At 42.9% G+C, this 26,530-nt stretch overlaps 1 protein-coding gene across 1 annotated transcript in view; it reads left to right on the forward strand.

The window, feature by feature from the left end:
• Positions 1 to 658: 658 nt before the first annotated feature.
• Positions 659 to 26,530, forward strand: part of KLHL26 (kelch like family member 26) — a 39,319-nt gene continuing 13,447 nt past the window's right edge. Inside the window, exons 1-2 of the mRNA XM_018567813.1 lie at positions 659 to 760; positions 25,116 to 25,292. Coding sequence (XP_018423315.1) covers positions 714 to 760; positions 25,116 to 25,292 — 224 coding nt within the window. The 5' untranslated portion in view covers positions 659 to 713. The remainder of the gene's footprint in view (positions 761 to 25,115; positions 25,293 to 26,530) is intronic.

The following is a 26,530-nucleotide window of genomic DNA, read 5'->3' on the forward strand; positions in this document are numbered from 1 at the left end:
TAAAGTCCCCCACCCCCACATTTACGCACATATAAACGTAAATATGCGTCAGATGCGTCAGCGCACGAAAACGACAATTGAGCTACACATGTTACAGATCGCCGCAAACATCGGTGTGAAAACAATCATTTTAGGGCCATCAATCACTGATAACACTAAACTGATGAGCGGTAAAAGCTTTTAAAGCGTCGCCTAGGGCCAATTTTGTGTATTGTAGTTTCTTGCGGTTTCGCGCGTGCGTGCAATTTTAAGGCTTGACATGTTTTTACCCAACGTGACCACGTCTCTTATATTTTACCAAAAAATTGGGTAATAATAAATGTTTTATAATTTAAAATAGGGGAAACAGTTTTTTTTTTAATGTTCTGTAATTTTTTCTTAATATAGTAAAAAATAAAAACCCCAATGGTGACTAAATACTACCAAAAGAAACCTCTATCTGTCCCTAAAAAATGGTATAAAATTCATTTCAGTACAGCGTTGCATGACGGAATAAATGTCAGTCAAAGTACTGCAGCGCTGAATACTGAAAAATGGCCTGGATGGGAAGGGGGTGTAAACACCGCAGACTTCAAGTGGTTAAAAGGGAAATATCAGGGGTCTGTTGAAACCCCTAAAATAAAGTAAAAAATTAAATATATTTAATAAAGGCTGCTTGGCTTCTCATGCCACTGTTTCTTTAAAGCCTTTTAACCTGAGCCGGCCCCAGGAACATGGCGGAGTCCGGTGGAGGAGAGTTTAGCTGTCTCGGGCACAGCAGGTGAGCACACATAGGTACACCGGGGGAGGGAGACGACAAACCGGTGTCCCCGGAACACACAAGGCCCCTCCGCAAATCCGGCCTCTCCTATGTATACAGGCAGTGGCCTATTGCATGAAGAGCCGCACAGGCTGCTACGAGACTCCGGGGGCTGATGGGTCGTGCAGGCCTCAGGAAAAGGGGTGTGGAGCGATGTGACACTGCTAACTAGCAAACTTCCACCTCATCCCTCTGCATTCTGTTCAACTTCATCATTTATTCTGTACGCTTACAAGCGTGGTGTTATTCTAAACTATCACTCCGATATATTTCCATATGGTACAATTACACATCAGTTTTATGGGAGCTGATTCTGAGAAGAAAATGCATAATAAAATCACTATGCTCTTACAGAGGTTCCAACTGTTCCCATTTAGGAACCAAATCCCTCATTCCTCCTCAAACATCCCTCTATAACACTGATTATTATTAATAATATTAGTAATACCAGTAATAATATACAGATCCTATATATATATATATAGAGAGAGAGAGATCTATCATAGCATTTTATTGTTATTATATTATTTTTATGTTATTAATATTTTGATTTTATTTGTGATTGTTAACATTATATGACAAGACATGCGGTTACAGGCACCTTGCCCGTGCACTGTGGAAAGGTGGCTGTGCTTTTCATGTAAGATGAATTGCAGCGCAGGGAGCTCCCCTCCACAGCTCAGCAAGCAGCCAACATTAGGAAGTGTGCCACTCACCCTCCCTGCCCCCCGCATTGTGGAAAGGTGACTGTGAATTTTCTGGACCCACACATGCGCAATTGCCCGTGGCCCGTTCAGGAGCCGTTCAGCGACTCTGAGCTTGCAGACATCCCAACTCTCCCGGATGTTCCGGGAATCTCCCGTGATAAGATAGCGGCTCCCTGACGCAAGCGAGAGAGACATTTTATCCCAGGAAAGGTTTACTCTGCTCTATCTGCTCTATCTTACTCTGCTCTATCTAACCCTTGCAATGCTGGGGTAGCCCCACTGCATGGGTTAAAGGTTTACTCTGCTCTATCTAGCAGAGTAAACCTCTCCGGGATACCTGGTGGTTCGACTCCCCCAGCTATCTTATTTTTTTATTTTGACAGCGGCCGCCTCCAGAGAAAAGGAAAAAAAAAGGAAAGCATTGGTATGAAAAGCTGCTGCTATTGGCTATTTCAATTTGCATTAGAAGGCTGGCTATTGCACCCGCCCACTGCTACTGTCAATCAGCAGAGGTGGACCTGAAGTTTTCCTTCCCGTCCTACTCTGCTGATTGATAGCAGCAGTATGGACACTCCAAACTCAATGCAAGCCTGCATATGACAAATTAATGTACCTATTTCAACAGGTATAAGAAATGGTTGCAAGTATCAACATTTTTCATGCGGAAGCAACAACAAGGTTTAAAGAGTGTTTACGACATCACAGCGTCATGAATTCCAAGGAAAATTAATAAAGCCTTAGCGTCACTTTTCTGGCATTATGGACTTTTAAAAAGTCCTGCACCAAATTAAAAAAGTTTCGCTAGCTTTACTGACACAGGCCACATCCCTTTCAGCTGCTGTCCAGGAGAACAAACGGACCAGGGATGCTGGTTGACATCATGAGCATCCTAGCCCCATTGCAAACATATCACCTGTAGGCTGTGGAATGTCCTAGCCGGCAGCTGAATGGGGCCAGGGATGAGTCACTGTTGGCCAAGACAGTTTTGCCTGTGCAGCTTACAACCTCTTAGCAACCAATGTTGTGGCTAAGTGGGTGTTGCCTGATGGGGATGCTGAGGGACTAGTTCCCCATGAGGTCCACCTCCCCTGTGGCTAACAGCAAGCAGTGGGCAAGGTACCATAGCCAATAGCTACATCCCAAAGCGTCCTTAATAACCAGAGATGCGGACAGTCGGGGCTGATCATGGGGAAATCCGAGAGCCTAATTTCCCATCAGGTATGCTCTGTTACTGATTGACAGCAGGGAGTGGACAAATTCTAATGCCAATAGTCAGCCTGTCATTGCCTACTGTCAATCAGCAGCAGAGTAGACCTGATGGAGGGTCTAGTACCACAGCATCCCCATCAGGCTCTGCCCACCCACAGTATAAGTCCTCAGCCACTGTGCCTGTCTGTTTGACTTATGCAGTACCTGGACAGAGAGCTCAGTGACGCGAGCCTGTGATTTTATCAGGCTCAGCATTGCTGAGCTGCACTGAGGACGTGCAAAAGCCTACTTCCTGGAGTTCTGCTTAAATATATTTAAATATATTCCTTAATAGCCACAAACATGCTTCTTTTATTTAGACAGTATTTGTTTAGCTTAGAGTTCAGCTTTAAAGTTCATGGCCAGTGCCATGTACAATCCTGGCATCTGCTGGGTGATGGGCTAAATGAACTCCCGTACACTTTCTGGCCCACTGAACCCAAAGATCCGGAAGAAGGTAGATAGAAGATGTTGGTGCTGGTGAGGGAGCTCACAGATGTCACATCGCATGTTATATCGCTAATATAAAGAAAAAGTAGTACTAAATCAGTAACTTTACAACCCTCAATCAGTAAATTCCTGACATGTCACAATATTGAGCAACTTTCTCATTTATATAACAAGAGCTCTAACTTTTGTCATCAAAGCAGAACTAAACTTAAAACAAGTTTTTTTTTTTGCTGTCATGTTATAACTTTGTGTATGCTGCCTGGGCAAATGTTAGGCGCGAAGCACGGAGTCAGGTGCCAGGACTATGCACAGTAGTTGCATCATCAGTGGCCGCCCAATGGCCGAAGAAAGAAAACACTGGATGCAGAAAAAGACCAGGAAAAGATGGCACCGGTGGTATATGGAGTAATGAGGGGTAGCGCAGATTGAGCCTCGTTGGAATAGCCAAACTAGGGGGTAAGTCTGCAATGGTGTGCAAATATGCTATGCCATAATATTTACAACATAATCTGACATACCCACCACTGAATTGACTCAGGGGTGTGGAATTTGTATCGCCCGACGCCCGGGACAGGCAGTTTCAGGCATCGGGCGAGTAGTTTTTTTCTACATTTAGCCCGGCTTTGGGCAAGCAGCACTGCTAAATGTAGTGTGGGAGCCGTTTTGTACGAGTGATTTTAAACGGCTGTGCAGCCGTCCAAAAATCACTTGTAACCTGCCTGAATCTCGCTTCTCCTCTCCTCCCCTCTCCTCCCCCCTCCACTCTCCTCTCCTCCCCTCTCTCTATCTCCAGCGGCCAGCCGTGTACTGCTCCCGGCTGCCTGTCTCTCTGCACCTGGGCTTCCTTTTTGCCGTAGTCTTTGCCCCCCCCCCTCTTGTGGGGGATTGATGACCACAGCAAATTAGGTTCCAGAGCATGGAGCAAGGCAGAGAACGGTTCTCTGCTCCATGTGTGCAGTGACACAGGAATGCAGCCTTCCTGTCACAGGAGAAATAGCACAGAGCTGTGCTAGAACTCCTGTGTTGGAGGTGACAGGGTCAATAAAGAGAACCTGTCACCTCCAAAAGCTATCACACAAGGGCTTGTTACCCTTGTGTGATAGCAATAAAGTCAAGTAAAAAATAAAATTATATAACACTTAAAAATGTAAACATAAAATTGGAAAAAATAATAAAAATTTAAATACATAAAAATAGAAGAAAAAAAACGACGATAAAGTAAAAAAATTAATAATGAAAAAAAAAATATTACAAAGCAAAAAAAAAAGTTAAATAAAATCTAAAAAATTAAAACCAATCCCTATCATCTGCATGCGAATAAACGCATGCATGGGGCATTGTGTGAGTGGAGTGGGCGATCCGTTGCCACACGGCAATCGTGCACAAAACCGTGTGGATGGCCGGGCGGTCACAGAATCGCCCACCACCGCCGATCACGCTGGCAGTGCCATTATTGTCTAACAGCACCCCAGTTGCACAAGGCAGATTGCGCAGTTTCCCGCCGCAATAACGCCCGTGCAAATGCACATAATCTCGATTGAAAACATTCCGAGATTACCACGCGGATGTAACCCCATTGAAATCAATGAGGCCGCGAGGCAACCGTACACGGCCTCGCCCAAGTCTGCACCGCCCCAAACGGTAAATTCACTTTCCCAAGTAATTTGGAAAAATGGAATTACCCGCACAAATCTGGTCCAGACACCATGCCCCCCACTATACATACCTTTGAGGGAACGGTCCTTCCCATCCGCCAGTATGGGTGTACTATCTGTACCTGTGCCATTGTAATCTGAATTTCGCTCTCAAAGTTCAAGCACTCGTTGGTCAGCGCAGTCATCTTGACGGCACTGACCAACGAGAAGCTCTTCTTGGCATTGCTAAATACGGTTATGGTTAAATGTTTTTCTTTTTTTGTATCAGGACAAGTAGATTTTCATGAGGGACAAGAAGATCAGGCCCCCGCTTTAGTCCTTGGACAAGTAGTTTTTTTAAAAATGTCCACACCCCTGTAACTATTCATTTGCATTACAACAAATTCTTATGGAGAATGTGAGGTCATCTGTTCTAGAAGTTGAATTGGAAATGGGTCTTTCAACAAAATAATGATCCAAAGCACACCAGCAAATCCACTGAGGAATGGCTAAGAAAAAAAATATGGAGGGTTTTGGACTAGTCAAAGCCCTGATTTAAACCCCATTAAAATGTTGTTGGGGTGATTTGAAACAGGCATTTCATGCAAAAAATATAAAAAACAAAGTCTTACAATAAAAAAAGTACTCAAAATTTCAGAGACTGGTGGGCAGTGATGCAAACCAAAGTGGGCAATACCAGCTCTTGAGGAACCACAGTATATACTTGCATCTATTGATTTTTGTTGAATAAATAACTTGTTTTTACTTATAATTACTTGTAGCCATTGTTTGATTGAAGATAAACACATGTTGATAATGTGAACTTCCACCATGGGGTGTACCTACTTTTTTACATGCTTATATAATCTAGGTTTGCCTGAGTAAATCCTTGTTGCAGGCACCCGTCACAGCACGTGCTGTCTACCATTACTGATTGCATATACATACAGTACATGTATGCAAATAGGTCTGTCTGTGTAAATATAATATAATACACACACACACATTTATAAACCTGCCATTTCTTTTTGTTGTTTTTTTGCCTTTCTTAGATTTGCCCCAGTCATGACATGATTTCAAAGTTATTGTAATTCTGTAAATGATGTGCTAACGTTTCTAGTTTTGCAAATATCTTTATATCCGGATAGGTGTAAGCTAGAAAGACAAAAGTATTTAAACCATGGGGTGGATTTATTTACCCTTTTTATATAGTTCTTATTTATACTAGGTCACGGGCATTTACTCAAAGCTTTTATTCAAGTTGGAACAGCAGCTAAATGAGCTAAACACACAGTTGTAGTAAATGTGTGCCCTCTACTTTTGTTTGAGTTTAAAGGAACAGTGTCTCCTATTTAAATTATGCTTTATTTCCACTTTTGCAGCCAAATTGGGATAACACCTATTTTCTAAATTGCAGCCTGTATATTACATGCTCTGTTCTTGTTAGCTGTTCTAGGCAAGTTATTGTTAACATAATAAAAATCTGTCTTTACTTTGCTGGCAGATCTCATTATCGGTTGTAAACTAGGTTTGAACAATGTCTATCCTAACAAAGAGTTAAAGATATAGAAGCATTGTATGTTAATAAAGGGAAGCTCAGTCTGTCCCTAGTCTTTTTATGGGGACAGACAGAGCTTCCTGTCACTTTGAAAATAAGAGAGAGTTTGCAAAGGCCTGCTACATAGACGCATCGAAAAGGTAAAATGTATTTAACCACCTCCTGTCCGCCGAACGTTGAAAGACGGCCGGACAGGAGTCTCCTGGATGCTGGGGGGCTTCTTTAGACGTCCTTCGTGCTCGCGCGCTCCCTGACGTGCACGAGCAGGAGACCGTCAGGATTTTAAACGGCCAGCGATGGCACTTTGCTGTCCCCGCCGCCACCGTCCCCGCGATCTCGGTTGTCCATCCATCCAGGTGAATGTGGCTCTGTGCACTGAGAACGGAGGGAAATCAGTACACAATCTCCCCCCGCTCTCCTCCCGGTCTCTGAATGCAGAAAGTGATGTATATTACATCATTTCCGCATTCCTCTGTCACTCTCCGGTACAGAAACCGGAGAGAAGCTGATGAAGCAGATCTGTGCTTCATCAGCTTCTCTGGGGGTCTCTAGGTGACATTAGGGTCTTAGAGACCCCTGATGTCTCCATAAAGGGGACCTGTCACTGTAATTTGTTATCACATAGGGGGCTTCTTAGCACCCTATGTGATAACAATAAAGTTTAAGTGTACAAAAAAAGTTTTAAAAAATTGCTCACAAAATAAATACAATTTACACACACAAAACAAAAAATGCATAGATGCGCAAAAATGCGTTAGGTGCACCTACACGCAAAAACGACGATTGCTCCAATTATGCAGCACATGTTACATATCGCCCCGAATGTCGGAATGAGAGCAATAATTCTCGTGCCATTAATCACTGATAACACTAAACTGATGAGCGGTAAAATCTTTTAAAGCGTCGCCAATGGCCAATTTTGGCTATGGTAATTTTTTGCGATTTAGCGGGCGCGCGCAATCTTAAGGCTTGACATGTCTATTGGTTTGGTGTCTATTTACCCGACGTGACCCCGTCTTTTATATTTTACTAAAAAATTGGGTAAAAATAAATGTTTCCTAAAATAATAAAGGGAAAAACTGTTTTTTTAAAATATTTGGTTCTGTTTTTGTTATATAGTAAAGAAATTAAAACCCCAGTGGTGATTAAATACCACCAAAAGAAAGCTCTATCTGTTCCCAAAAAATGGTATAAAATTAATTTCAGTACAACGTTGCATAACAGAATAAATGTAAAAGTACCGCAGCACTTAATACTGAAAAATGGCCTGGACAGGAAGGGGGTGTAAACACCCCGGTCAGCAAGAGCTTAAAGAAAATATTTTTAGACATGTTGTGTGAATAGGAACATATGACAAACGTATAGTGGGGCTTTCTTAAATTCGACTGTAAAAGAGGAAATACACTTTAAAGCCAGTTTTCAGACAAACCAAACAAAAACCAAAAAAAAACTCCCCTCGCAGTGTGCCTACCACTGCACTGCAAAAGGGTTAACTGGTTATTTTTGTCTAGGGTACCTGTGTAAAGAATTTTCACTTACCTGATCCTCGTCCTACAGGCTCCAAGAACACTGCCTGGAGCATCTTCCCCCCCTTTGATCCAGCTTTCGCTGACATCATGACTAGGGATGCACCGAAATTTTGACCTCCTAAACATTTTGGGCCGAAGTACCACAATGGCTGAAAATGCGGCCGAAAATTCTGTGCATTCCTAACTTGTCTTCTCCCCACTGGGTGCCGTTCTGTGTCTCGTCCGATGCCCGCTGCTCTCCCTTGCCCATGTCGGCAGAGGCAGCAGGGACCCGTGGGGACAGAGAGCGGCGTCCAGCGGGGAGGAGAGAAGGTTTCAGGAGGCCAAGGAAGTCCGTGCTGGGCGGAGACAGATGTCACAGGAGCCAAGCTTGCCTCCCGCACTGCCCCGCTCGGCTCCTGTGACAGGCAGATAGCAAGGATAGAGAGCGGTGTGGGGAAGGAGTCATCTGTCAGGAGGCTGAGCTCTCCTCCCTCACCGCCCCCTGTGACAGCAAGTCAGGATGGGGAGTGGAGTACAAATGGGCATACTTCTCAACTATTCTCATTATTTATTAGTTGGTTGGATCCCCTAGCTCTCTCCTCCACGCTGGGAGGAGGGCATGGCAAGCTGTGGGTGGGTTCAATAGCCTGCCTGCTATTGTCTATTGCAATTTGATATGGCCAATAGCAGGCTTGCTATTGCACCAGCCCACCACCTGCTGTATTTACATTCAGCTGCCGTCTACGGAATCTTGCCACCAGCAGCTGTCATTCCCTGGCTGAAGCTATTCAAGTGCCATGTGATTACAATCCAATTATAAAAAAAAAAAATTATGAAAGGTGGGAAAAAAAGTATCTTCGGTTTCGGCCTGAAAAAAATTCTGTTGTGGTAGGTGCATTGCAGTGCCATTCATTTGAATGGCACCCCAAACGTGCCTCCCACCCACAGTGTGATCACCCTCACTGGAACGCACAGTACCGCAATGCCGTGCGTTCTAGTGCAGTTTGATTGTAAAAAATTGTGCATGCAGTTTTATTCTGAAGTAAACTTTGTTTGTAATACTGCATTTGTTTTGTTTTGGGTTTTTTTAAAATTAAGGATGGTATTTATTTTTTTATCCGATTTACTTGAAAAAATTATCGGCCAACTAATTGAGTATGAAAATAATCATTAGTTGCAGCCCTAGACTGGACAAACTGCTGCTTCAGTATACTATTGTCACAACCAAATGCCTAGGTACTTTGTCCTGAAGGGAGGATCAGCCATTCTGAACTTTGATCCTCACTTTCAGCAGAGATCATTTGATATTGTCATGTAATCTCCTGCAACAGTATACCAGAGCAGAAGGTCTTCCAGCCAGGATTAGAACTAAATAATCGATTATAATCGATTATGTCGATTAGTTGTTGCAGCCCTATTTGTGTCCTTTGAGTCTAAGGCCTGGTGCACACCTGGTTCACGAAAATAGGGTGAAGGAAAGGAAGTGCTAGTAGTAAGCCGAAGCCATCTGCACGCTGACCCTCCTTCAGTTGACGTGTTTCTGAGGACAAACCTCTCATCAGATCCTCTGATTCTGATGAAAGAGGTTTGTCTAGCACTTCCTTTCCCTCACCCTATTTTCGAGTATTCATCTGGATGGTCTCCTAAGATTATATCGCTTTCTGCTCGTTTTTACAAGCTCGTTTGTAAGTACCTTTTCAGCTGTGTGTTTTATCCTTAATAAATCCATATTACACTTTTGCTTTGTCCTCATATTACACACCTGACCTTTTTAAACTAAGCAGATGAGAAAAATGCATAAACTGAGATTTGCCTCTGGGATGCAGATGCAACCTGGTATCACGAAAACCATTTGTTCTAAACTGCATATGGCAGTTTCAGGCTTATTGGCTGAAGTGCAGTCATTATAGTGCACTCAACATTGGTGCATTTTATCAAAAGTGTGCAGATGTTTTTTAAAAAAACCTTTGCATTCAAAATATTATTTGCTAATGCTTTAAAATGTATGTAAACCCAAAACGTTTTTGTTATGTATGGATGGGTAAAACTTCTGTCAGTTTTCTTATTGTCACAGAGAATGAAAACGAGGGAGGATCCCAAATTTTTAATTTTGGGAAAATAGGCCATTTTCCAATGGAGACATGTGTCCTGGTGATAACTGTGTGAGAGGGAATTTCCATCACTTTGAAAAGTTTTCCGCTTTCTTTTTCTTTTGTCTACAGGATGAGAAGTGTAGGAAAATCTCCCTAATAGAACACAAGATGGCAAAAACAACACCTGACGGGATTTAACCCTTTCTTACTCAATCCAAAATTTAAAAAAAGTTTTGGCTTTAGATACACCTTAAAGTAGTATTCAATTCTCAAAGTTTTTTTGAATAATGACTCCAGATAAAACAAATATACAGTGCCCAGCAAAGCATTGCTTTACGTTTTTGCCCAACAAATTAGTCATAATGTTTCTGAACTGCTGCTTCCAAGTCTCTCAGTTACACTTCACTGAACTTCCTGTCCAGTACAAGGTCACAAGGGACAGTGAAGACTCCAGCAACTGTTCATCTACTAACCTGGAGAGCGGGCCAAGGGGGAGGGGGTTAACTTGATTTGTTGTGTTTGTGGAGACATACACAGCTTACTAGTACACACGAGGGTGACTGCATAGAAGAAGTCACTCTAACACAGGAAGTCAGGACCAGTGCTCAGGGGACCAGCTAGTTCTGCAGAAAACTAAAACGTTTAAACATTAAGGAGCAGCATTCATTGTAAGTGATTTCATCACCATTTGAAATAGCTTAAAATCCTTTTGACTTTAATATTACTTTAAAGTGACACTAAACTCAGGAATTAAATCTTAAAAATACATTCAAGTACCCTAACTATTAAGGCTTAGTTCACACCAGAAACTGCATCACAACTGCGTGCGTCTGCGCAGTTGCACGTTTGCAATGCGTTCCTGATGTGTTTTGATGCGTTTTTGTTCTGCACTAGAAAATGCTAATTATGCATTTAGGTCACTTCCTTTTCTTGTCAGAGCATTTCCTACGCTTGTTTTGTTCGTTTGGGAGCGCAGTCATGCTTTCTTTATATGTTTGAGCAAAAGTGGACTCACCACATTGCTGTTTCTGTACCCTGTTCATCGCACCAAAATCAGGGTTCAACTTTTCACAAATCTCCCTCCACTTGGCCATCTTCTGACGATTGTTTTTATACTGGGGATGTTTGCTGTCATACAGCAGGTGACAGACCCGCACATATCGGATAAATTCCTCAGCATCCACAAATTCCTCAGCATCCACACCTTCCACCTCTGCTATTTCTCTCCACACTACAACCAGGAAGTCCCTGGATGATGACATTCAAATCTGAGTCATTTTTGCAATGCATTCCGGTGCGTTTGATGCATTTGCAATGCATTTGCACTGCGTTTTGATGCAGTTAAAGTAGGACAAGCAGTACTTTTTCTGACTGCAGTTGAACTGACTGCAATGGTGTGGATAAAGCACAAGAAAGCCTATAGGAAAGCATTGTGGTGTATTTTGACTGCAGCAGTCAAAATAAACGGACTGCATCACAACTGCATATGGAGTGAACTGGCCCTAACAGGGGAACAAAAGTAGCCACCCTCCAGAAGTGTCAGAATTAATTCAGAGATGGTTTGAGGATCTACAGCCGAGTGATACACAAATAAGATACATTTTTGTTAGTAGTTAAAGTGACATTAAAGTCAAATTTTTTCCCCTCCCCTCATGTTAATTTTAGCACTTACCTTAAATGATGCCTCTTATTCCGATCTTCTTCTTTCCTGATGTTTTCATCTGTCCCTCCAGCGGTGCGGCGGCTCTCCGATCCAGCGCTGACTGCTCTGTCTCTCCGATCCAGCGGTGTCTGCATGCGGGTGCACGCGTCCATAGACTTACCTTGCGTCTCTGCTCGTCTCCCGGCCGAGAAACGGAACTGCGCATGTGCCCTCCCTAAGATGCTTTGCGGCCGCGCGAACAGTTCTCGGGCGGGAGCGTGCAAAGAAAAAAAAAAGGTAAGTTTAAACCGCTGTTTAAGCGTTTTTTGTTTTTTTTTTAAACTGTTTGCCTATATCTACTGCTTGATAGCAGTAGATATAGGCAAAAAAACGGGATGCTTTAGAACCCCTTTAAGGTACTTGAATGTATTTTTAAGATTTGACACCTGAGTTTAGTGTCACTTTAAGCCCCTGGTGCCCAAGCACCACCCCAAGGACCAAATGTAGCTTTGGTACTTATTGTGCAGCCCTTGGACCCCAGCAGTGTGTAGCGGGAGCATTAAAGGAAAACTATGAGGTGAGTGAAAATCACTCAGCCTCATAGTTCGAGCCGACCTGTGACAATGAAACTATCACACGTCGGCACCATAGATGGGGAAGTGAGCTAACACATACTGGCGCTCGCTCACTTCTCAATCCTGTCCCTGCAGAGAGCCATGACTGTCACTCACTGCTCCCTGCAGGGATTCACCCCTCCCCTGTCTGATCCTCCAGTGCTGACTGGTGGAACGGACGGGGGAGGGGGCGGGTACAGCTGGCTCTGCCTCTAGATAGGCAGAGCCAGCTGTCAATCACGCAGCTGGGTGGATCTCGACAGTAATGCCAGGATCTGTCCCGGCTGCGGCGGTCTCAGTATACCGCGAGCTGTAGCTACATCAGCGCTGATTTGAGCTGAGCGACTTTGAGAGACATTGAGTTACAATGCACATATCGTTGCGCTACATAGCGCTATTTTTGGCATGGACTTCGTAGCAGCTACATTGGGCTGTATCCAATCAAAAGCGGTCTTGATGTGACATAATTCCTGTTTCCTGCTTATGTTCCTGCTTATATTTCTGTGCAAAAGTGACACTTCTGTAGCGCGACAATGTTGCGCAATGTTGCTCAAATTCATGCGACATTGACCTACACCATTGAAGTCTATTGGGCCAAATCGCACGAAATCCGCCAAAAAATAGGTCATGTTCAAGCTACAGGCGACATTGAGCTGTGAGATGTGAACAGCTCCATTGACATGCATTGGACAAGCTACATTGAGCGATTTTTGAGCTGAAATCGCGCTACAAATCGCTCAGTGTGAATGGGGTCTAACAGAAGTTTTTGTGAAAAGCTGCCCTTCAGCCAGTATTTCACAAAGTGCGCTGGATCGCACTGATGGTGTTATGCAGCAAGTGTCAAGATTTACATGCACCACCACTGGCAATTGCTGCTAGTGGTAGGCTTTAGAGAGTGGGTCTTGAGTCAACTTGTGTCACCAGAGTGTGCCATACATTAAGAGTGTGGCATATAATTATCATATCACTGATGTTAAGGCCAGGGGTTTGGGTTGTTGGAGGTGCACAGACCCCATCTTTTATATTTTACCAAAAAATTGGGTAATAATAAATGTTTTATCATTTAATATAGGGGAAACTGTTTTTTTTTTTTAAATTTCGGTAATTTTTCCTTAATATAGTAAAAAAATAAAACCCCCAGTGGTGAATAAATACCACCAAAAGAAAGCTCTATCTGTCCCCAAAAAAGGGTATAAAATTCATTTCAGTACAGCGCTGCATGACGGAATAAATGTCAGTCAAAGTACCGCAGCGCTGAATACTGAAAAATGGCCTGGATGGGAAGGGGGTTTAACACCGCGGATGTCAACTGGTTAACATTCACTCTATTTGAACTCTGCAAATCTGTAGTAGTGTGGTAGCTTTAGGCACATCTGTTTGAGAGATATTTCCCTATTTAATTGCCACTGTAGTTTGCACAGTATAAAATTCAGTGTGAGTCACTCGACCTGCAGCACACGTAGCAATACATCCATAGTTTCAGGAGGAGTGTTTTCAGGATGTGTGCACAGTTTGCAGGATATGAAAGTACAGGTATGTCAGACATCTTTCCTGATTAAAATGCTTTAGTCATGAATTTGTTCCTTTTGGGAATTTATGTTTGCTGAAGCAGATTAAAAACGTAAATGATGAAGCTTTTTATATATGTGAGTAAAACAATCCTTATTTCAATATAGTTAATAGAGGTATTATAAAATAGCTATACATGTGATGTATGCTTAACAAATATGTATTTAAAGTAGGGCTGATAATGATAAAAAATTTCCTGTTCGATTAATCGAAATTTTTTTTAATCAATTAATTTCGATTAATTATAACGCACATACAGATCTACCTACATTGGCCTATACACATACAGCACAGCAATGAAGTAATAAAATGAACTAGGATCACACTAATCCAGCATGTTATTAATCTCACGTGCCCCACTCAATATGACCGCCGCTTGAGTGGGGCAACTCAGAATAATAACGTGCTGGATTAGTGTGATCCTAGTTCATTTTATTACTGTGTATATGCCAATGCCAGGGATCTCAACCTGAAATAAGCAATTTCAGGGAGGTGTCCCTCTCCCCCCCCATCCGCGGAAGGGGGGTTAAGATGTGTACTCACCGGCCCAAGCAGCTTCATCGGGTAACGAAGGGAGGGGGGAAGAGTCCAGTGACATCACGGACATCGACCCCCCTTGCCTTCGTTAGCCGACAGCCACTTGGTGAAGGGGGGAGGAGTCCGGTGACATCGATGTCCGTGACGTCACCGGATCTCCGACAAAAGACCCGGAAGCCGGCGGAGAGGTGAGTACGGATCAAAAGAACTTTGATCGATCAAAATAATTAACGATTAAGAGATTAATCGTTAATTTCTGCAGCCCTAATTTAAAGTAAACTAGTTCTATATCTATACTAACCAAAGTAAACGTGAAACTGAATTCCACAGATTAAACATCAGTCAGAGAGTTCATCTGTGCGTGATCTGTTCTAGATAGGGTACTGAGAGCTTGTATCAACTCCCTGTGAGGCAAGTTTCACACCTGCATTACACCGCACGACACCCGGGACGCAGGATCGTGTGCTAGTGCACATAGCGATTGCTGCGCGGCCCATTGATTTCAATGGGGTGACATCTGTACGGCAATTGCTGTCTTTTTTTTGCTACACACGACTCACTGCTTTTTTCACTTGCACGGGTGGAATTGCGGTGTGACTCTGGTGCCATTAGAATATAATGGCACCCGCAGCACAATCGGTTCACACCTTGGTGACTCCTGACCACACGACAATCGTGCCTGAGGTGGGAAACTCACTATAGGTTGTGGAAGCCAAATTTGCTACATATAGTTTTCGAAGAGGGGTCAGAAGTGTATCTAAAGCACAGTTAATAATGGTATTAAAGTCTTCTGCCGGCACAGAGATAGGAAACTTGTTTGCAAGGAACACTTTACTGTATAATAAATGTACCAGACTTGTCTATTTTGACCTGTCTGCAGGAAAATGCTAATGAAAATATTATTTTTTTTTTCATCTAAAAATAAGTACCCCAATTAATTTCAACTTGAATAAAATACTTTTTTTCACAGGTAGTTGTTGGCCTGCTTTTTTATTAAACAAGAAGAAGGTAAAATAAAAATTAACCCTTGCACTAGGGCTACTCCTGCACTGCGAGTGTTAATTGCTCGTTTTTTTATAGGGGACTGAATAAAGAAGATATACTCAACTGAGCCTCGATCTTGTGGCAGTGGCCGCTTGCCTCTCTTCCCCCATGCTCCGGCGGTGGAATGTCTCTTGGTGTCCTCACGTCTAAAACACTGAATTAGATGTTAGGACTCACGGGTCATTAGCCCGGGGAGGGAAGAGGCTGTAGTGACTGGTCTTGCACCCATGCAGAACTGGGGATCAGGTTAGTATATCTTTGTTATTTTAGGTCCTAGAACAAAACAAGCAGGGCTACCCCGGCACTGCAAGGGTTAATTTTTACTCTGCCCGGAGTTGTTCTTTAAATGATAATAGTCCTGCTTTGACTGGCAGTTAGATATTGTAAAGTAGCTCACTTTTCTTACTGATGTAAAACTGTCCTGGCGCTGGACGATTTCTATCAAGCTCACATTAAGAATGACTACAAGTAATCCAGGAGTGTAAAATTGCTCAGGACCATTTGAATAAGCAAGGCTAGGCCCAAATTTACTAGAGACAAAGACTGGTATTTTACTACAACAATGTACATACCTCCGAAGTTACAGTAGTGTAAAACTGGCAGCAGGAATAATGACTAGAGTATGCCTAACATTTATTTTTATGATGGGATGCAGAGCATGCTTCGAAAAAACGACTGCGAACAACAGGCAACTCTAAGAGGAGGTGGGTGGTAACAAGTAAATGCTGCACATTGAGCACCCCAACCTTAAAAAGGCCCTATAAAATTAAGTTCACTTTTTTTTTAAAGAAAAACCTTGCTGCAAAAAATCAGTTTAACATAAATAAAAGGCCCTATCAACCTTCAATTAAAAAAAAAAAATTACACCCCCACATAAATATTTCCTTTCCCTAAAACAAAAGCCCATTTTCTTTCTTTTTATTTTTGTTTGAGGAAGCCTCACAGCAAAAAAAAAAAAAAAGTGCTGTGGATCAGACAGCAGATGAAATAGCGCCCGCGTTAAAGTAGTATTAAATTCAGGGCATTTTTTCCCCTTAATTCTGTGCATTAAGGTAAAAACTGCCCAGTACCTTTTTGTGTTCCCTGTCCCCCCCACACTTACCTGTCAGCGCCGCTCGTCACTACCGCTGTCCCCGAAGCATTCCTCCGTCCCAAAACTTCTGGTTCTGGGGGAGGACATTGAGGGCAGAGGAGCCATAGGCTCCTTCTGCCATCAAGCTGTGAGGCAGAGTGGAGGGGCGTGGCCTGCCACAGAGCTGTGTGCGTCTATGGATGCACACAGCCAATGTTGGCACAAGCACGCATGGGTGCCTCCATAGCAGCCACTTAGCTGCTGTCGGCACCCATGCTGGGGGAGAGTGCCGTAAAGATCCACTAGAAAATGAGGAATTTAAGGAATAAAAAATACCCCCCACATGATCTGCATCCCACACGGGTGCTCCCTAATAAAAATAGGCTTTACTGTCACTTTAACGTCACATATGGGGAATCTTGGTAGGATTTTTAAGCAAGTAAAAATAACTTAAAAAAATGTAAGCAGAGATTTAAATTTATTTTAAAGTTATGCTATGTGATTGGTAACAAATGTAGAGTAGGGTTATCCCAACGGGGCTGCAAAAGGGAAAATACACTATATAGCTATCCGTATGCAGTTTGTCAGCGTTCCCTATACTTTTCCTACAGTAGCTTCCAATACACTGATACTATGGTTACTCTGTACCCAGGCCCGGATTTCCCACAAGGCCACCGAGGCCTGGCCTCGGGGCGGCAGTTCACAGAGGGCGGGAGCTGTGTCCTTGTGGGGAAGTATCGGGCAGTAAGTAAGCCTTCTCTACATCTAGTCCTGCTTTGTACAAGCAGGACTAAATGTAGAGTGAGGCAGCCGATTGTTCGTTTACATGTGTACTCGGCGATGTCACCGAGATGACATGTAAAAAGTCTGCAGCCGGCCGGTCCGTCCTCCCCTCCCCCCTGCACTTACCTCTCTCCTCTGGTTCCGTCCTCCGGCGCTGAGTTTCTCCTCACTGCAGGTAGCGGAGTGGCAGGGTTAAAATTAACCCTGCCGCTCCGTGTAGACAGTGAGAGGGGAGAGCAGTCTTCCTCTCTCCCCTGTCACAGGAGTTCCGGCTCAGCGCTGTGCTAGAACTCCTGTATTGGAGGTGACAGGGTCAATAAAGAGAACCTGTCACCTCCAATTGCTATCACACAGGGGATTGTTATCTCCTGTGTGATAGCAATAAAGTTGGGTAAAAAAAATGAAATTGAATTAAAAAATGTTTTACATAAATATAAATGTAAAAAATAATATGAAATAAAAAGGAGTTGGCAGGGGGGGCGTATTGCGGAACCTGGCCTTGGGGCGGCAGGGAGAGTAAATCCGGCCCTGTCTGTACCCCCTTTTTATTGTGAGAGAGGGTGGCTTAGTGAATAACCCAAATATGCATTATGGTATTGTGGCTCTTAAACCCATGGTAGCGGTGAATCTGAATCTCATCCCTAATCATGTTTAATCTTAAAGGAGAACTATGGGGTTAGGGCTTTTCCCCATAGTTCTCCTTAGGGTAACGGAAGGACACAAACTAGCGTCCTCCCGTCACCCTAAGCTCAGTATACCGCGAGCTACAGCTGGCGGTATATTGAGACGCCGCAGCTGAAGCGGATCCCAACAATTATGTCTGGATCTGCCCAGCTGCGTGAGTGACAGCTGGCTCTGCCTACCTAGAGGCAGAGTCAGCTGTACACGCCCCCTCCCCGTCCGTTTCGCCAGTCAGCGCTGGAGGATCGGAGGGGGGAAATCCAGCCACTCCCCTTTCACAGCATAGTTACATAGTTGGTAAGGTTGAATAAAGACACAGGTCCATCGAGTTCAAACTTTGGGTTTTGTGTGTGTGTACTTGAGTTACTAAGATTTACCTGTACCTCTCTGTATGTCTTGCTCGCTGAGAAAGTATCTAGACGGGTCTTTAATGATTCCATACTCTAAGCTGATACCTTTGCCTGTGGAAGGGAAAGGGAGTTCCACAAATTTACAGCTGTCACAGTAAAGAATCAGCCTTGCAGCTTATGATTAAACCTTTTTCTCTTAAAGTTTCAGGTGGCGGTCTCTTGTATTCTTGATTGAACTGACAGTACACAGTTTATTTCTAATTATCCCATCACCATTAAACAATTTGTACATACAATAAACATTATGTCCCCTGTCATTCTCTTCTCAAGAGTGAACAAGTTTAATGCATGCCATCCTTCATAGTTGAGGTCCTCTAACCCCCCTGTTTTTTAGCTTTGTTTTCCTTCTCTGGACTCTCTCCAGCTCAAGGACATCCCTTCTGTGGATCGGTGACCAAAACTGAACCGCATGTTTTGTTCAGGGGCAAAATTATAGATTTTTCCTTGGAGTACATTTTCTTTTGTTATACATGATAGTACCCTACTTGCCTTATTTACTGCAGCCTGGCTTTTACTGCAGCCATCTGCAATACCGATACCCACCCCATATTTTATCCAGATCTTCTTCTCCTCCAGTCTTCTAACCAGTTTTTCCCCTAGCCCTTATTAAACTCACCTTTTACAGCAACTTGTGTCTTTTACCAGGACTCCAATTAACCACCTCCCGTCCATTGGCTGTTCCTAAACCACCGGACAGGAACCTTATATGAGCGGGTGGGCGGCTTAAAACGTCCTTCCCCGCCCCCAGTCGTGCGTGGTGCCCAGCGCATACACGAGTGGCGAAACTGTCAGAAATGTAAACCGCCAGCAATATTACATCACTTCCGCATTCAGCTGTCATTCCCGGTGTTTTATCGAAAGTTCCAACTTGTCGACCTCTCCAACTGGTGACGTCTCATCCAGTGACTGCCAGTAGGAGATGTACAGCAGATGGTGCTAGTGCGCATGCCCAGGAAATGATGAACTGTCTAACTATTGCCACAGCTCCTGCGTGGCTATCCACTTCTATAACCTACTACAGTTATACTTGTTCTAGGTTACAGGAGCCTATAGCCGGGCAAATATGGGACAAGAACAAGCTAAGGGGATCTGGGTATTTTGTTTACCACGCCAGTGGCTTCTCATTTAGAACATGTGTATTGTGTTTGTCACCATTTTGTAGAGGTGACCAGAATGGTGATCTGTGATAATGCGCGGATCAGTGACATAATCCTTGTAGTGTTATGGAAGAGGCTCACAACATCCTTTCGTAAGCTTGCGGGATGCCCTTTCAGGGCCACTTGTATTGTTCAGCCAATGAAAAGGGGGGCAGCAATGGTTGTGGCTGCCTAAGCAAGACTTTTTAAAATCTTTTTTTAACCACTTGCTGACCAGGTGTTTACACACACTTCCTGGCCAGGCCATTTTTCAGTATTTAGCGCTGCGGTACTTTGATTGACATTTATTCCGTCATGCAGCGCTGTATTAACATGAATTTTATACCACTTTTTGGGGACAGATAGAGTTTTCTTTTGGTGGTATTTAATCGCCACTGGGATTTTTATTTTTTACTATATTAACGAAAAATTACTAGATTTTAATTTTTTATTTAATTTTTTTAAATTATGTTATAATACATTTTATTCTTACCCAATTTTTTGGTAAAATATAAAAGATGGGGCCACGTCGTGTAAATAGACACCAAACATGTTGAGCTTTAAAATTGCGCTCACCCGCGAAATCGCAATAAACTACCATACCCAAAATTGACCATAGGCGACGCTTTAAAAGCTTTTACCGCTCATAAGCTTAGTGTTATCAATGATTCATGGCTCTAGAATTATTGCTCACACTCTGACGTTCACGGCGATATGTAACATGCACGGCGTAATGGGCGCAATTGTCATTTTCGCACGTATGCACACCCGACGCAAGTTTGCGTGTGTATGTGGGGGGCGAGGATCGCTCGTATGTAAACAGGTGTCGCTGCCTGTTTTTAAATTTTGCTCGTTTCCTGCTAGCGATTGGGCGGGGCTAACAGGCCGTATCTACACAGCCTGTTACATCTAGGAAGCTCCTGGACTGCCGTTTGGCCGGGAGGCGGTTAATACACAAAGCCCAGCCCTGGTTGATGTTAGCAGTTATAGGTAGCACCTAAACCATATCATCTCTGATTTATATGGGGTGGATGTGAACACCCTCACAACGACTTACCATGGGTTACCATGCCCTGCCACTGCTGTAGGCCTGCCAGCAATATTATCTCATGCTGTCTCCACAGCTCCAGTTTATTGTGATGGCAAGGTGCCACACCTGTTTGCCACAGCCTGGGCAATTTCTTCTGCAGGGTGAATCCTGCATTGTGTCTCAATGTGTGTGGTGGATTCCAGTGCTTCTGCACGATTAAAGTTCCACACCTAATGTTCTCGCTGTTCTTCAGTTGTAAAATGTTTAATGTTTTGTGCAGGCTTATTCATGCTGTTTGTCTCCTTCCTCCATCAATCAACAATATTTGTGGCTATAGTCTCTGAAATAGTGCAGTCTAACAGAGATGTATTATTAGCTGGCGATGGCTGTCACACACATGTGTTTGGGTCCATAGGTGACATACGGCGTCTCTATAAAGAGGAGCTGTCACTGTATTTGTGCTATCACATAGGGGCTTATTATAGCCTTATGTGATGGCAATGAAGTTAAGTGTAAAAGAATAGTCACATGAAAGAGAATTAAAAAACAATTGAAAATGACAATTGCGCCACACGTGTTTACATATCACCGCAAATGGAGTATGAGCAATAATTTTAGGGCCATCAATCAGTGTTAACACTAAACTGATGATCGATAAAAGATTTTAGAGCGTTACCTAATGAGTAATTTTGGGTATGGTAGTTTTTTGCAATTTTAGGGGCACACACAATTTTAAGGTTTGACATGTTTGGTGTCTATTTAAAGGAGAACTATGAGGTGAGTACTTTTCACCTCATAGTTCTAGCCGACCTGTGACAATGAGACTGTCACAGGTCAGCTCAGTAGATCTTGAAGTGAGCGAACACATACCGGTGTTCACTCACTTCTCGATCCTGTCACGGCTCTGCCGTGACAGGGGAGGGACTGGATTCCCCCCTCCCCGCTCCGATCCTCCAGCGCTGACTGGAGGAACGGATGGGGAAGGGGGCGGGTACAGCTGGCTCTGCCTCTAGATAGACAGAGCCAGCTGTCACTCACGCAGCTGGGCGGATCCAGACATAATTGTCGGGATCCGCTTCAGCTGCAGCGTCTCAATATACCGCCAGCTGTAGCTCGCGGTATACTGAGCTTAGTGTGACGGGAGGACGCTAGTTTGTGTCCTCCCGTTACCCTTAGGAGAACTTTGGGGAAAAGCCCTAACCCCATAGTTCTCCTTTAACCATGACCCAATCTTTTATATTTTGCCAAATAATTGCCTAATAATAAATGTTTCATAACTTAACATGGGGAAAACCGTTTTGTTTTTTTTTTCTCCAGAATTTTTGGTACTTTTATTCTTTATATAGTAAAAAATAAAAAAAACACCTAGTGGTGATTAACCACTTGAAGACCGGGGTGTTAAACCCGCTTCCTATCCAAGCCATTTGTCAGTATTCAGCACTGAGATACTTTGACTAACAATTATTCCGTCATACAATGCTGTACCGAAATTAATTTTATATCCTTTTTTGGAGACAAATATAGCTTTCTTTTAGTGGTATTTAATCACCACTGGGGTTATTTTTTCTTCAGGGAAGCAGATGTCAAGCCTTATAACTGCATGCACCCGCGAAAGCGCAAAAAACTGCCATACCCAAAATTGATATAATATTATATAAAGTTCACTTCAGTACAGCATTGCATGACTGGACTGAATAAATGTTAGTCAAAGTACTTCGGCACTGAATACTGAACATTTTTAAAATGGTCTGGACAGAAAGACGTAAAACCTCTTAATCCCTATAGTAAGAGAACCAGTTGAAGTGATTCCTGATTTTGCAGTTACAAAGTTTGGATTTAGTTCTCTTTTAGGTGTTTGTGCCAGGGATTCTCTTTCCATTATGGTGATGATATCCACAGTGGCATCCCGTTCAATTTCTTTTACCACTACTTGTGTTGCCCATTCACCATTTCCACAGTTGGAGATGGTGACTGGAGTCACTTAAGTTCTCAAATTTTATGAACTTTTTCACTTGCAGTTTAAAATTTCAATTTACTTGCAACTTGCAATTCTATTTGCAAAATACCTGCTTTGCAAAGCTTTTTTTTGTTTGTAAAATCTAAAAAAATGAATTAGGACATTAAGAGATCTATTTGTAAATGGCTTTAGCTTAACTTTCACACGTTAACCCAGGATTCACACATTTTTACATATATAAATGGAACCATATTAAGCATTTGATCCTGTGGTTTTGCCAAACAAATTGCATGTCAGTCATGATTCATAAGAAATTAAAGAATAGATTCATGCAGGCACCTGATTCACTGCCAATCTACTGGCAGAAAATTTGATACAAAGACGCACTGAAACAACCTAGAAGACATTTTATGTTTTGTATGTAATGATTTGATTTGAGGATCTACAGCCGAGTGATACACCAAAAAATATACATTTGTGTTAATAGTTGAGGTACTTAAAGAAATTTTTTAAATTTAACTCCTGAGTTTGGTGTCACTTTAAATAAGATTGTTAAACTCATACACACACACACACACACACACACACACACACAATTCAAGTTTAAAAATAAGCAATGCAGCAGAATTGTGGATGGTATCCCACTATGCTGCTCTAACCAATATTCACAGCAGGAGACACCACTCTTGCTTTTACATTATTGCTTACTTCACTTCTGATCACTGCTGATTTGCTTTTAAACTTCCCACATGTGCAACATTTTTATCTGCTAGCTTTGCAATTTGTAAATATCGAATTGGGAGAATTGGTGATTCATAAATCTTATTATTCTCCTCAGGTTTGCATATTACAGCGATGACCGATTGCTATTGCATTTTTGATACAGATAAACATTTAGCAACCCGCTATGTTGATCAGACTGTGTTCACATCTGGGTCAAAAATTTAAAAAAAAGAATTGTTGGAGAACATTAACATTTAGTTATCAGTGATAACACTATGATCTGTTGCTGTATTGTATATCTGTTGCAGTTTATTGGTACTATAGCCCTGAAGCCCACTGGCAATATTATTGTGTTGTGGGTAAGACAAGCCATCATGGTCTATCTATGTCATTCATTTCTGCAGTAGACACGCACACACACACACACACATTCACTAATTACAAATAGGTACAGGTGCTGTGAACTAGATATCCCTGCAACTTACTGTTTAGATTGACAAAACATTCAAGGACCATAGGTATTTTTAGGGCTGAAACAACTTATCTATAAAATCGATTTATAATCGATAATGAGAACCGTTGATTTTCGATTTTCTGCTCCTCCGTTCTCCTCCCTGCTAGTGCTAGCTGCAGCAGTCTGTTCAATTCCCGCTGCTTTCCCCGCCTTTATCGACTGAGGCAGCTGGGTACGCAGGCCATTGCAGCCGGCACTACGGCCACCCCGTACCTCCGCTGCTGCCCTATTCTTCCTTTGCCTCCGCTGCTGCCCCGTTCCTCCGCTGCTGCCCCGTTCCTCCGCTGCCAGCCCAGTTCCTCCACTGCCCGCCCCCTTCCTCCTCTGCTGCGTGGTTTCATTCTCTGCTTCCCCGTGCCCCCTCTTCTGCTGGCGATATATAGTGAGCCGCTGATGTGAGACGGCGGCGTCTCACATCAGCGGCTGGAAACAATAGCCAGCCTGCTATTGGATATTTTAACTTGCAATAGCGAATAGCAGGCTGGCTATTGCACCCGCCCACTGCCTGCTGTCAATCGGCAGTGGAGGACCTGAAGGAGAACTTTCTATTGGCTATTGGCAATAAAAATAGCCAATAACAGGCTGGCTATTGCTCCCACTTACTGCTTACTGTGATGACATTCATCTGCCACACAAACACACACACAAACACTGTGTGTATGTGTAAAAGGTTATATTGGCTTAGAGTTTTACAATTCACATTGTTTAAAATCCATGAAACTAATTAAAATATCTTATATAGCACATACAATTATTTAAAAAATATATATTTAAAAAAGGTGGAAAGTAATTTTTAGTTTTTGGCCTGACAAATTTTGCTGCAGGAGGTGCAATTGCGGTGCCATTAATTTCAATGGATCCCAAATGCACCTCCCGTCCACAGTGTGATCACCCGCACTTGAACGCATGGTACTACGATGCCATACGTTCCAGTGCAGTGTGCTTTTAAAAAAATGTGCATACCATTTTATTCTGAAGTAAACGTTATGTCTGTAACACTGCATTTGTTTATTTTATTTAAAATAAATGATTGTATTATTTTTTAAAAATAATTTTATCTGATGAATCGAAAAAATTATCGGACAACTAACCGATTATGAAAATAATCGTTAGTTGCAGCCCTATGTACTTTTGCTAGAACATTTGATCCATAGTGGAGTTCACCTAATAGGATTAGGGGAAGATCACTATGATACCAACTCTTACATCTTTTTTCTTATGCAGGCTTTACTTTACTTTGAGAACAATGTTAAAAATCATGATGTGCACATTTTGGTTCTTTTAGCCTTTTTATGCAACTAATACTTACAAACCGTGTTTGTGAAACACAGGTGTTAGTACTGTATCTTCAGATTTCTTGCAAGATCTTTCATTAACCTGTTGTGACTTTCTTAATGTTTTAGGATGATTGACAGTGGCATGAAATGCACTTTTTCTGCTCCTGGTCATAGTACAGCTCTCCTTCAGGGACTAAGTGCACTGCGTGATCAAGGTCAGCTACTTGATGTCATTCTTACTATAAACAATGATGTTTTCCATGTCCACAAAGTGGTGTTAGCTGCTTGCAGCGACTATTTTAGGTAGGTGTGTTTGTGTGCTTTTCATTTCCCATTATCACTATATGTCAGTGTTTACTATTTTACTACATAAAGGGCTCATGGTATATGTGACATTTGACAAGACTGTACATATACTAACATTGTCTGTGTGAAACATTCTGCATTTTAGCACTGACATGTCATAAATGGTGTTCTTAAACCAACCTGTGCTTTGTCCTTGTAAGGCAACAGGTTAGCTTTAATCTGCCCTCCCCAGCAGCATAAGTTCATCTTTATTTCTCACTATTTAACTGCAGAAAAGGAAGAATATACCTGGTACTCTTGGGTATGGAGGTGTATAAAGGTGCCCATACACCTTACGACCATCGCAAGACTTTTGTCTTGCGATAGTCGTATGCTTCTTGAAAGCTCGTACGATCTGCCCACCTTGGACGGGCAGATCGTACTTGCGATCATCGAAAGCCCGCTGAGGGGCGGGCTTCCGATGACGGCAATGCAGAACGGGCAGTGTGCGCGTGCGCACACTGGCCCGTTCCACTATCGGGCGAGCGGCCTAGAACCCCGCCGAGAATCGTACGATTCTCGGCGGGTTTTCGAGCATGTTGGCTCGACAAAAGACGTGCGACCGTACAGTAGAAACGGTCGCACGTCTTAGTTCACACTGCTCGATTCTCGTACGATCGCGGGATTTCGCCCGATTCTCGTACGAGAATCGAGCAGTGTATGGGCACCTTTAGACTCACTTCATGGGACGCCTCTGGAACAATTACCAAGCACCAGCTCTGCCACATGGGGAGACTCCATGGTCCTGTGCAATGGGGAACAAAGGAAATGTATATGCTGCTGTAGAGAGGAGATTACATTGAACCTGTTGCTTTTTCTTGCATGGAAAAAGACACAGACTTACTTTAAAGAATATGGCAAAGCCATTGTACATCTGTTAGGACGAGTTGAAACAGTCACTCCAAAAGTGCATTGAATAGAATAGTAATTTGTGCAATTAGAAGCTTTCCCACTGATTTATTCAAGTGATCCATGAAGCTCCTTATTAGAGAAGATGTCTATAAGGGCATTATCCAAGCCTTCCTTTTCCACAGGCTACTTTTATGGTGTGGAGGCATTTGAATGTGGTGCCCTAAAGTAAAGCAATTAGAACTGTAAAATCACCTGAATCACTCTTTGTATGTCTTTCTACATCCCCCCATTGTGTTGACTGGCTATACAGTAGGTATAGAAAAGAATCACCCCCCTTTAAAATA

This window comes from Nanorana parkeri, unplaced genomic scaffold (genome assembly GCF_000935625.1).
Source record: "Nanorana parkeri isolate BGI_ZX_2015 unplaced genomic scaffold, ASM93562v1 scaffold1097, whole genome shotgun sequence".
Lineage (NCBI taxonomy): Eukaryota > Metazoa > Chordata > Amphibia > Anura > Dicroglossidae > Nanorana > Nanorana parkeri.